The 13,264-nt window shown below is 42.4% G+C and overlaps 1 protein-coding gene across 2 annotated transcripts in view; it reads left to right on the forward strand.

The window, feature by feature from the left end:
* Nucleotides 1-13,264, forward strand: part of MTOR (mechanistic target of rapamycin kinase) — a 138,555-nt gene that overhangs the window by 36,305 nt on the left and 88,986 nt on the right. For both annotated transcript variants that reach the window (XM_077763809.1, XM_077763808.1), the window contains exon 20: nt 11,103-11,189. In XM_077763809.1, coding sequence (XP_077619935.1) covers nt 11,103-11,189 — 87 coding nt within the window. The remainder of the gene's footprint in view (nt 1-11,102; nt 11,190-13,264) is intronic.

Here is a 13,264-nt window from a genome sequence, read left to right on the forward strand (position 1 = left end):
GGAGAGGGTCAGAGAGAGAGGGAGTCACAGACTGAAACAGGCTTCAGGCTCTGAGCTGGCAGTCAGCACAGAGCCCGACGCGGGGCTCGAACCCACGAACCGCGAGATCATGACCTAAGTGAAAGTCGGACGCTTAACCGACTAAGCCACCCAGGCGCCCCTCCATATTTAAGTCTCTTATGTTTTGTCCCCCTCCCTGTGTTTATATTATTCGTGCTTTCCTTCTCTTATGTTTATCTGTTTAGTATCTTAAATTCCTCATATGAGTGAAGTCATGTGATATTTGTCTTTCTAACTTCGCTTAGCATAATACCCTCTAGTTCCATCCACATAGTTGCAAATAGCAAGATTTCTTTCTTTTTTGATTGCCAAGTAATACTTCGTTGTATGTATATATACCACATCTTCTTTATCCATTTGTCCGTTGATGGACATTTGGGCTCTTTCCATACTTTGGCTGTTGTCAATAGCGCTGCTACAAACATTGGGGTGCATGTGCTCCTTCGAAACAGCACACCTGTATCCCTTGGATATATACCTAGTAGTGCAATTGCTGGGTTGTAGGGTAGTTCTATTTTCAGTTTTTTGAGGAACCTCCATATTGTTTTCCAGAGTACGTGTACTAGTTTGCATTCCCACCAGCCATGAAAAAGGGTTCCTCTTTGTCCACATCCTCGCCAACATCTGTTGTTGCCTGAGTTGTTAATGTTAGCCATTCTCATGGGTGTGAGGTGGTATCTCACTGTGGTTTTGGTTTATATTTCCCTGATGATGAGTGACATTGAGCATTTTTTCATGTGTCTGTTGGCCATCTGGATGTCTTCTTTGGAGAAGTGTATATTCATGTCTTTTGCCCATTTCTTCGCTAGATTATTTGGTTTTTGGGTGTTGAGTTTGATACGGTCTTTACAGGTTTTGGATAGTAGCCCTTTATCTGATATGTCATTTGCAAATACCTTCTCCCATTCAATCGGTTACATTTTAGTTTTGCTGATTGTTTTCTTCACTGCAGAAGCTGTTTAGTTTGATGAGGTCCCAACAGTTCATTTTTGCTTTGGCTTCCCTTGCTTCCAGAGATGTGTTGAGTAAGAAGTTGCCGCAGCCAAAGTCTGAGAGGCTTTTGCCTGCTTTCTCCTCAAGGATTTTGATGGCTTCCTGTCTTATGTTTAGGTCTTTCATCCATCTTGAGTTTATTTTTGTGTCTGGTGTAAGAAAGTGGTCCAGGTTCATTTTTCTGCGTGTCATTGTCCAGTTTTCCCAGCACCATTTGCTGAAGAGACCGTTTTTATTCCGTTGGATATTCTTTCCTGCTCTGTGAAAGATGAGTTGGCCATACACTTGTGGATCCATTTCTGGGTTCTCTAGTCTGTTCCACTGATCTATGTGTCTGTTTTTGTGCCAGTACCATAGTGTCTTGATGATTACAGCTTTGTAACGCAGCTTGAAGTCTGGGATTGTGATGCCTCCATCTTTGGTTTTCTTTTTTCAAGATTGCTTTGGCTATCCAGGGTCTTTTCTATTTCAAATTTAATGTTGAAATATCCTTGAATTCTTGTTTTATTTATTTATCATTAAAAAATTTTTTTTAATGCTTTATTTATTTCTGAGAGAGAGAGACATTGTGAGCAGGAGAGGGTCAGGAGAGAGGGAGACACAGAATCTGAAGCAGGCTCCAGGCTCTGAGCTGGCTGTCAGCACAGAGCCTGACATGGGGCTCGAACCCACAAACTGTGAGATCATGACCTGAGCCGAAGTCAGACACTTAACCCACTTAACCGACTGAGCCACCCAGGCGCCCCCTTTCTCTTTAAATTTTTTTTTTTTTTTAATGTCTTCATTTTATTTTGAGAGACAGAGACAGAGAGTGAGCGGGTGAGGGGCAGAGAAAGAGACACACACAGGATCCAAAGCAGGCTCCAGGCTTTTAGCTGTCAGCACAGAGCCTGACACAGGGCTCGAACCCACGGACTATGAGGTCATGACCTGAGCTGAAATTGGACGCCTAACCGACTGAGCCAGCCAGGCTCCCCGAATTCTTGTTTTAAAACTAGCTTCGTTATGATATACATTGACTTTATATCTACTACTCAATTTAAATTTTTTTACATCTGCAGTCCTGAGTGGAATTCGCCTGTAATCGTTACTATTTTTTTAACTATAGGTTCAAAGATCTGTTTTTCTGTTTCTTCTTAAAACAGTTTTGGTCACATTTTTCTAGGAAATTACTCATTTTATTTACTTTCTGTCTATAGGTTTGCCTTCTCTGGACATTTCATAGAACTGGAATCAAATGTGTTTTTTTGCACCTAGCTTCTTTCACTTTACATGATTCTTGTGAGGTTCGTTGTGGGTCAGTAGTTTATTCCTTCTTTACAGCTAAATAATAATGTAGGAGTGCCATTATTGCTCAGAGAGAAGTGTTTTTAATGTTTCCTATGATTTCTTCTTACACCACTGAGTTATTCAGAAGTGGATATTTTAATTTGCAGATTTACAAGATTTCAAATTTCTTCTTTGGATTATCTATTTCCAACTTAATTGCATTGGGTTTATGATTCCTTGTTGTTTGCTGAAACCGCCTTAATAGTCTAATGCTTGATCTATTTTTGATAAGTGTTTCCTCCATGCTTGGGAATGGTGTATATTTGCTAACGTTATACACAAAGGTCCACGTATGTCATTAGATTTGAACTTATTACTTATCGTGTTCAAGTCTTTTGTATTCTTGTTAATTTTTTGTTTGCTTAATCTGTCCATTACTGAGAGAAGTGAGAGAAAAATCTCCCTTTACAATGGTGGCTTTATTAGTTTCTCATAGTTTAGTCAGTTCTGTTTTATGTATTTGGGGGAATATATTATAGGTACATTCAAATTTAAAATCTATTTTGCCTAATTTTCATACAGCTACACCATCTTTTTTTTGAAGGGAGTATGTCTTTTATTATCTTTTTACTTTTAATTGTCTTGTAATTTTTTGCTTTAGATGGCCCACTCGTGATCATGATATGTGTAATAATGCAGCTGAGTTATTCCTTTAATCTAGTTTGAAAATCTTTGCATTCAGTTCAATTACATTTGTTGTGATTGCTGGTAAATTTGGGTTTATTTCCACCACCTGATCTAGTGCTTTATCTGTTTGTTTATTTTCTTTCTTTTCTGTCTTTTTTGGGCTTGATTTACGCTTTCATTTTCTTATCTTTTGCCCTTTACTTGTTGGCCATCTTTAATTTTAATAAATGATCAATAATGGGGTATTTCAGTCGTAAACAAGAGTGGACAACTTCTATTAAATTCCCATACTCATTAATAATTATCAGCATTCTGTCAATTTCGTTTCATTTTATTACCACCACCCCCACCAGTCTCTTCACACACACGCGCGCGTGCGCGTGCCCCCATACACACACACACACACACACACACACACACACATTTTTTCTGGGGTATTTTAAAGCAAATTCCAGATATCATACTACTTCACCAATAAATACTTTTCCCCCATATAACCAAAATTATAAGATCTATAGAATTAAAAATAATTCCTTAATATTTTCTAATATGAAGCCTTCTTCACATTGTCCTTGTTTGTCTTTTTCTTTTTCTTTTTTTTTTTTTTTAAGTAGGCTTCACTCCCAGCATGGAGGCCATCATGGGGCTGGAACTCATTGCCCTGAGATCAAGACCTGAGCTGATATCAAAAGTCAGATGCTTAGCTGACTGAACCACCTAGGTCCCCTCCTTGTTTGTCTTCAAAATGTGTTTTTACATTTGGTTTATTTAAATCATAATCCAAATAAGGCCTGCACATAGCTTCCGTTGATATATCCAATTCTCTTCCTGTCCTCCTTTTTACCCCACTTTTTTTTTTCATACCATTTATTTGTGAAGAAAGCAGGTCATTTTTCCTAGAGAATTTCCCATCCTGGATTTGGCTGATTGTATTTTCAGGATATCTTTTCACTTCTTGTAAACTGGTTAGATTTAGATGCTTTGATTAGATTCGGGTTCCTTCTTTTGGGTTCACAGGCGGTACTGCATACTTCCTATTTCAACAGTTGTAAACAAGTCTTTTCTAAAGAATCCACTTCTAGGGATGTAAAGGGTAGTCAGTAGGCTGTGGTCCCATCAGCTTTTCTCCTAATCCTTTTAGTGTTTGTTGAAGATTGTTTTGTAGAACTATTATTTCATTAGCAACTGGAAAACGGTGATTTTCTAATTCTATTACTCCTGGATTTATTAGCTAGCAATCATCTATAAAGAACTTTATGTTACCAACTATTTAGTGTAGTTAGAGGGGCAGAATAAATGCATGATTCTTTTATTTATCGGTTTTTCAGAGTAATGACTGAAATGACTCAGGCACCACCCCACGGCCCCTTTTGCTTTTGGAGTATCATTATCAACTTGTTTGTGTGTGTGTGTATTTTCCTATTCATTGAAGGCACTGTTTTTTTCTCATGATCTAATTATCCCAGTCAACTTGGCTGTTGTGTTCTTTTTACATTGCCAGTGGTCTTAGTCTTTGATTGCTTTCTTGCTTTCTGGCAAAAAAAAAAAAAAAAAAAAAGATATTTTGAGCTTATCAAGTACATTTCACTCAAGCCTTGGCATGGCCACTTCCAACAAGCTATGGTTTCTTTTTTAAGTTTATTTGTTTACTTTGAGAGAGAGAGAGAAGGAGCATGTGCACATGAGTAGGGAAGGAGCAGAGAGAGAGTCCCAAGCAGGCTCCAAACAGTCATATAGAGCCTGACATGGGCCTCGATCTCATGAACTGTAAGATCATGACGTGAGCTAAAATCAAGAGTCAGACACTTAACTGACTGGTGTCCCTGGAGCTGTGGTTTCTTTAAGTGAGAAATGGTACTTAAGAGATGGCAGTTTGTGTGCTAGGGTGCTCATTGCTACTGACATATCTTATTCTCGGCCATTTCAGGGAACAGAACTAGAGATGAGTAATTTTTGGAAAGAGAAAAATTAAGTCTTGCATATTTAAGATTTAAGAGTTTTTACTTTGTTGCTCACACTGAAATACTTGGTTTCTTGGTGCTTACATTTCTATAATTACTTGCTTTATCTTGTAAGATACATACTTCCATGTATTTTATATGCATGTAAATAGTAAATGACCAGTATTAGTAATAACAGTAAGATTACTGAATGCAGTTCAAGGGGTTTTGCAGTTTTTTGTTGTTCTAAGGATGTGTTCTTTTGGAGGTATACACCAAAATGCTGTGTTTATTTTTTATAAAAAAAATTTTTTTAAATGTTTATTTCTGAGAGAGACAGAAAGAGAGAGAGACAGAGCATGAGCAGGGAAGGGGCGGAGAGAGAGGGAGACAAAGAATCCAAAGCAGGCTGCAGGCTCTGAGCTGTCAGCACAGAGCCTGATGCGAGGCTTATACTCGTGAACTGCGTGATCATGGCCTGAGCTGAAGTCAGACGCCCAACCAACTGAGCCACCCAGGCGTCCCCCAAAATGCTGTGTTTAAAGTCACTTGAAATTCTTTGAGTGATTGTCCAACTGACTTGACTTATAGTTAAATTAATTTGTTTCTGCTTAGTTTCAATTTTTAGAAATTTTTCCAGGTTTTTCTAATTTAACTTAGGTTTTCTAATTTAACTTTGAGGTTTATTCTGATTATGTAAGACATTAACATGGTTCCAAAGCCAAAACTATAAAATACGTTCAGTGAAGTCTAGCTTCTCTCCCCGTCTCTATTCCATGTATCTTCCTCTATCATTTCCTTTTGCTGCTATAACGGATCACCACCAACGTAATAGCTTCAAATGACACAAATTTATTATCTTACAGCTCTGTAGGTCGTAAGTCTGACAGAGGTCATACTGAACTAAAATCCGGGTGCTGGTGAGGCCACGTTCTTTTCTGGAGGCTCTAGGGGAGAATCCATCCTCTTGCTTTTTCTAGCTTCTAGAGGCTTCTCACATTGCTTGGCCCTCTTCCTCCGTCTTCAGAGTCAGCAACATCTCATTGCATCTCTCTGACCCTTCTGCTGTCAGATATTTCTTTCTACCCACTGCCAGGAAACATTCTCTGCTTTTAAGGTAAGGACTCCTTGATTAGGTTGGCCACCTCGGGATAATCTCCACATGCCGAAGTCCTGAACCTTAATCTCATCTTCAGAAGTCCCTTTTGTCATTTATTGGGAGGTTCTGGGGATTGGGGCATGGACGTCTTTGGCGTACCAGTGTTCTGCCTACCACACTTCTCCCTGAGGTAACCATTTTCATTAGTTTTAAAATTTATCTTCTCACTATTGTTTTTTTTAATATAAGGAAATATATATGCCCCCACCTTCCTTCCTCAGAAAATAACATAATATAAACACTGTTGTGGGGCCTGCTTTTTTCCACTTTCACACTTTCACAGCAGCGTGCCCTGGAGTCCATGCCGGAGCAGCACACCAAGAATGCCCTCTTTCGTTGAGAGGTGATGGCGCGCCACTGTGTGGCCGTACCACAGCCGTTTAACCCGTCCCCATAGACGAATGTTTACGTTTTTTTCTACTCTGTTGATACTTAAAATAATCCTGTAATGAAAAGCTTTGTGTGTGTATAATTCTTACCTCTTTTTGTACTTGATTGGCCTCATTTTTTACATTTTTTAAAAGCTTTTTTATGTATTTTTTTAGTAATCTCTACACCCAACCTGGGTCTTGACCTCACGACCCCAAGATCAACAGTCGTGTGCTCCTATGACTGAGCCAGCCAAGTCCCCCCTTATTTTTTATACTCAGAACTTTGAGCTCTGTGGAATATGTCCCCGGGTACAGGATGAGTAATGGATTCATTTTATCTTTCTCTATCTACCCTTACGATCTTGCCTCACATACCTAACTTTAATACTAATTTTTAAAATTAATCCATATCTACGTCCTTTCCCAGAATAACATACAAAACTTAGAATGATTGCTCAGACTATCTCCTTCCTTCTTATGTTATTATGAAGTATCACTGTTCTTTTTCCTACTATGAAGTATCACTGTTTTTTTCTACCACCAAACTAAACACTATCACTATTTTATGCAAACACACTTGCCAACTCACTTCTCCATACTTTGTCTCCCACCTCAGTGCTTCCTCTTAGCATCATTATCCTTCTTTAGAGCCAAGGCACATCCCTCTTGTGAGCATCCATCAAAGTAAGCTCTCTGCTTCTGTTTTATCTGCAAACATTTTTATTTTACCCTCTTTTAAAATCCTTACTTAGCTGAGAATACGATTGAGGGTTCTGCAACTGTAGATAAGATCCCACATTTTCTAATTTCTTTGGTTGAGCAATCACGATTCCTTTTCACCTAACCTTGCTTGTCTCAGTGCCTGTTTCTGATCTTCTCGTTGTGTTTGTTGCCCTGAAACTCCACTATTGTGTATCTAGATATGGATTTCTTTCTCGCATCCTATTTTGGATTTGTGGACTTCTGAAATACGAGTATTCCACCCTTTGATTTTTTTTCTTCCAGATTTGTTTCCTTTTTTTTTTAATCTCTTATTTATTTCTTAGAGAGAGAGAGAGAGAGAGACAGCGTGAGCAGGGGAGGGTCAGAGAGAGAGGGAGACACAGAATCTGAAGCAGGCTCCAGGCTCTGAGCTAGCTGTCAAGCACAGAGCCCAACGCGGGGCTGGAACCCACAAACTGTGAGATCATGACCTGATCCGAAGTCAGACGCTTAATCAACTGAGCCACCCAGGCGCCCCCTTCCAGATTTGTTTCAACATGTAGAGCTTCTCACTCTGTCCTTAATGTCCCTTAGTTTCTTATCTGTATTTTTCATCTTTATCGCTCTGAGATTCCCTTCTAGATATTTCTTCACTTCCTGTTTCTGTTCATGAATTCTTCCATTGTGTGTTTGGACCTGTCCTTGAGTTTTTAGGTTCAACTACATTCTTTTTTTTTATATCTATAGTTATATTAGGGTCTTTTAAATATGCTTAGTATGTTATGGTGGTATCCTATTTTTTACTCACTTTTTAAATTCTTACCTTTTTTTTTTTTAATATTGTTGAGAGACAGAGGGAGACAGGGCAGGAGAAGGGGAGGGGCAAAGAGAGAGGGAGACGCAGAATCCGAAGCAGGCTCCAGGCTCTGAGCTGTCAGCACAGACCTGACACCAGGTTCAAGCTCGTGAACCATGAGATCATGACCTGAGCCTAAGTTGGATACTTAACCCAGGCACCCTAAATTCTCACATAAATAAATGTGAGAATTTAAGCATTTTAAACAGATTTATTTGGGGTGCCTGAGTGGCTCAGTCAATTAAGCGTCTGACTTCGGCTCAGGTCATGATCTCACAGTTTGTGGGTTTGAGCCCTGCGTCGGGCTCTGTGGTGACAGCCAGCTCAGAGCCTGGAGCCTGTTTTGGATTCTGTGTCTCCCTCTCTCTCTGACCCTCCCCTGCTCATACTCTTTCTCTCTCTCAGAAATAAATAAAACATTAAGGAAAATAAGTAAACAGATTTATATGTTTATTCTATAATTCCAATATGTATAAAATTCTTGATGGGTCTGATCCTGCTATTTATTGTTTCTGCTGAGTCATCCTCTGAGTGGTCTATCCTTATGCGTTTTCTAATTTTGGATTGCATATCCTAGTTCACTGGGCATTCCCTGGCTCTGAGGTCACATCTCTCCAGATTTACATTTGCTTCTGCCATGTGATCCAGGAGAACCTTAAGTTAATTTCTTTTTTAGAGTTTCTCAGTCCCCAGAGATGACCCGGCTAACCCATATCTAATAAACACATGAGAACGAACTGAAATTACAAGCTTAGGGGAGACTTTTTTCCTACCCAGATGCTGCATCAAGACTGACAAATAGCTTTGTCTCCTTTTGCCAGTGGACAGATTTGGGGGTGGGAGGGTCACCATTTCTCTTAATATGTAGCCCCCTGGAGGTCTGGCTTTCTGTAACAGGTTTAGGTTCTGATGGTATAATAACAAGATTTATTATCTTTTGTGCATTATTTTTAGGCTTTTCATAGCAGGGGTATCTAACCCACCATATTTTCAGAACAAAACTATGTGTTCTTTTAAAACACTAATGTTCAGGGGGGAAAGAGAAGAAAGTCTTGTGAGCAAATCTAAAGGAGAAGAATGAGGCAGTGCTGTGAAGGAGGCACTTGCATGTGGGCCATTACTGGTGACTTAGCCACAGAGGGGCTTCCTCGTTACACCTAATATGGAAGGACAGCGAGGCTCAGGACACTTTTGTCCTTTCTGCCCTGCCGTCCCCAGTGCTCTGCCCTTCCTCCAGCTTCGATTTTCTGCCTTCTGTCAGGTTTCCCCATAACAAAAATTTAACTAAAAAACAGTTATATTTAGAGCCTCATATCCCTTGATCTCTAGAATGTCCTTTTATAGAGACCCGAGACCATTTCACAAAAACCGTCAGTAGCGATTTGATGAGGAGGCGCCCAAGAGACGGGTAGGAATGGCCGTCCTGGGTTGAGTCGGAACTGTGCCGTGTGGTGAGCAGATTCTGACCCCCTTAGAATCCCTGGTGTCCTTGTTGTCAGAGAATGTGTGCACACTCCCTTCGAGCCCAACCTGCCTGTCCTGTTAGGTAATGAGTCCTTAAGTCCGTTACTTGCTATTTGAAAGGATGCTTTTGATTTATCCCCAACTTGAACTCAAGTTTCCAAATGTGGGTAAGAGTGAAAAATACATATGTTCAGTGCTAAGTTATCCTTATTAATGGGGGGAGGCAGAGACAAAGAGAGAGCTATAACAATAGAGCCATCTTTTGGGGAGGGGCATTTAGAATATGATTTGCTACTGGAGATTGACATGTAGCCCTCTCTGAAGATCACAACAACATGAAAACTATACCCTGAAGACCTCTTCAGTAGCTGGGTTTGCCTCTCCCCCAGTCTTTTCCATCGCAGCTTATTTTAGCAGAAGGCGCCTCTTCTTACGGGTGTGCCGTATCAACCCAGACAGAGTCTCCTTATCCCATGCATCCCCTGGCTTGCTTACTGTTTTGGTTCAAAGTTTCTTAGAGTTACAAAGAACTAGTTACTGTTAACTATAAATTAAGATCTGATTAATTGAGTTAATTACTGTAAATGAACCAGTGTCCATAATAGCTCTATTTTGAGAAAGGAAGCGGTAGTGAATTGGAACTGAAGAGACAAAAGATACATTTACATTTGATTCAAAATTGCACGTCCGCTTTTAAGTCTTCAGTAACTCCAGAAATCTTTCAGTGACAGCTGGTGTTCACGGAGCACTTAACAGCATTCGCATCCAGGTATTATCCCATTTAACTTTTAACATAAGCCTCAGAGACAAGTAGACTGTTAACCTGCCTTTTTCAACCAAAGAGGCTGGGCGCAGAGAGGTTAAATGAAGGTCATGGAGCTAATAGGTAGCATCGCGGCTCACGACAGCCAGTGTGACCCCAGAACATCTGCTGTGCAGAAACTGGCTCACCTGGGGCCTAAAGCCACCGGCAGTTGTTTTTAGCCCCAACCACTGTCACCACCAAAGGTTTTCAGTTCTGGGTTTTTTTTTAGACTTACTCTCAGTACATAGAGTGGTGTGGGAACCGACCCTGTAGTTGTTTCGTTTGTTCCCATGGACTTAGGGTAAGCCTGGGAGGCCTACATCCTTCCTGATGCCGTGAGACCTCCCTTTCCAAAGGAGAATCACCGAGGACGAAGCCCACAAAACACAAAAGGAGTTGGTTATTCAGGTTTATTTTAGTCCGGCCGGCCGGCCGGCCCCTCCCGATCACCCGAAAAGTCCTCGGAAGAGCGCCCCACCGAGCCATAGCTCAGGGTTTATACAGGGAGAGGGGCGAAGCTGGTGCACAGAAGCGAGAATTTTGCGGTTAGAGGTGGGGGTTGCTCAACAGTTGCTTGAAGAACACGTTTGACCATTCTAATCACAATGTTCATTAAGGATTTACATCTCCGGGACTTGCTGGAGCCAGGAGGAGCCAGGTTGCTCAACCCCTGACCTTTTACCAGAATAGAGTTTGAGATCAAACAGTGGTTGGTATTTCCACATTTGCAAGCCCCTCACTTTTTGGCCCAGGGAGTTTTTACAATGCCAACTTGCTGATCTCTTCTCCGTTCCAGTTTCTGTTCCAGCAGCTGGGAATGCTGGTGTCCTTTGTGAAGAGCCACATCAGGCCTTACATGGATGAAATAGTCACGCTCATGAGAGTGAGTAGAAGTTAATGCTGGGGCCGGTGCATCAGTGTTTGGGTCAAGGAACGTTCGGAGGCAGGCTTGGATAACAGGGACAGTTTTGTCCTGCATCTGCGGAGAGCTGTTCCAGCCCGAGGATAAAAAAACGGGGCCCGGTTCCCCAGCGGGTGTTGACAGGGGAGGGGGGCCGCCCTGCAGAGGCTGCGGCACCCAAGTACAAAGTGTGAAGTCGGAAGAGGGATCCTGAAGTCCTGAAGTTATCGTTCTGCCCGAAATAGAGTCTCGAGTTCCTTGCCTCACACACAACAAAGCAATTTCACTTTACTGTCACAGCAGTGCTTTACTGTTCCCAGGGAAGCCCTCCTTCTTATGGCTCGTAAAACCATGGCCTTAAGAGAGGTATGGGGATTGGGTTTGCGTAGGGCTATTAAATACGATGAACTCCTGGCAGGCACCGGGGACGAAGGCGAGGCTTTCCCCCCACCGCCTTTCAGAGCATAAATGCCACCTTCTGGCTGAAGCAGCAGCGGAGGAGAGGTTCATGTCCCAGATTTTATAACCTGCTCTGAGCAGGTGCACAGGGCTCCCACTCGGTGGCGATGCCGTTTTCCCGTTTGAGGAGGAGGCCCACTCCCTGCTGATCTGGATCATTTAAATGTCTGTGCTGGGGGAGATGGCTGTGCCCTCAAAGAATTGGAAGACAGTCTTCCCTGTTTTCTATGCTTCTCCGCAGCCCTCTGTAGTTAGCTTGGAGGAAGCAGCAGGACCAAGAGCAAAGTGGCTGACTTCAAACCTGGAACTTCCCAGAAACTGGGTCTCCGAACTGAAAAACTCCTGTCTGTGTAAATAATTAAAACCGCTCTGCTCCCCGGCTCCTGCCACAGAGGCCCGCGTGCAAGGAGCAGAGTGTGGGGAGCAGGCCGGTGGCCTGGGGGAGGGGCCCAGGCCACAGCCGGGTACTCATGGTTTGAAGCTGGACTAATCGAGAACGTACTCCCCAAAATAGATGTAGGCCCAAAACGTAGGGGTTTGAGGCAGGGAGCCTCACACCTGCAAAATGTAGCTTTCATTTTCTCTGAGATAGATAAGGTACCCCAGGGGCTCTTCCTTTCTGTTGATCCTCGCATTTTAATGAGCGCCCCGAGCCTGGGACGAGCCTGGGACGAGAACAGTCTCTGTTAACAGTGACCCCGGGGCCGGCTGCCTGGTTTCTTAGAGTTACGGGAGCTCTGCGAAGAGCCTGTAGTAACACAGCGGAGAGGCAGGTGGGCTTTCTCTGAAGAAGGCAGAGTGCGGTCCAAATGAATGAGCATCAGACAACCCGTGGGGGTCATAAAATCTGTGCTGTTTCTTTGGCAGAGGTTTTTATCTCGAGAAAATAGCTTTTTCAGAAAGACTACTCCTCTCTCCGAGCAGAGAGAAATAAAGTTTTATTGGCATCTTTCAGTATGGTTTTTACTTTCTCAACTATTGGGATTTTTTTTTTTTTAATTTGTAGTAAAAATACTTTCTGCATCTATAAAACCCTTCTTCTGAGGAGTTCCCTCTCTTTTTCCTGTTGACTTTCCTGAATTACTTGGGGGCCTTAAAGTATTAATGTGTGTGTTGCCGTCATTAGTACAGCTTCTGTCGTCAGGCAGTCTCCCTCTCTGGAGGTTTAGGCAAGGCATTAGCCACTCTCTTTTTGAGGTGACTTGAAATGACAGCTTTTCCCGGATTCAGAAAATCGGCCCAATTTGGGGTACCAAGGCAGGACCTGTGGCCAGTTGGCCAAGTTTTTAGTACCTTATGTGGAACATAACTCTCTGGAGGTGGGAAAAGGCCTCCTTTTGTGACATCACCCAGGCCCGAAAATGATTTGGGACCAATGTCCGGTGCTACGTAGCAAAGTCGAAATCCACTGGAGTTGCCCCCTGGTAGGGACCTGGTGGCACCCAAAGTAAAGAACCCGGCCTGAGGGCCCCCCGAGTGGGGGAAACCTCATCATTCATTCACTGAGTACGGGTGTGTTCAGGTAGCTGGACTGTGCCAGGTCCTGTGCTGGATTCTGGGGCTGGGGAGGTGGGGGGGAGACAGAGATGGCTCGGAGG

The sequence above is a fragment of the Crocuta crocuta genome, unplaced genomic scaffold, assembly GCF_008692635.1.
Source record: "Crocuta crocuta isolate KB4526 unplaced genomic scaffold, BGI_CrCroc_1.0 scaffold13, whole genome shotgun sequence".
NCBI classification, from domain to species: Eukaryota; Metazoa; Chordata; class Mammalia; order Carnivora; family Hyaenidae; genus Crocuta; species Crocuta crocuta.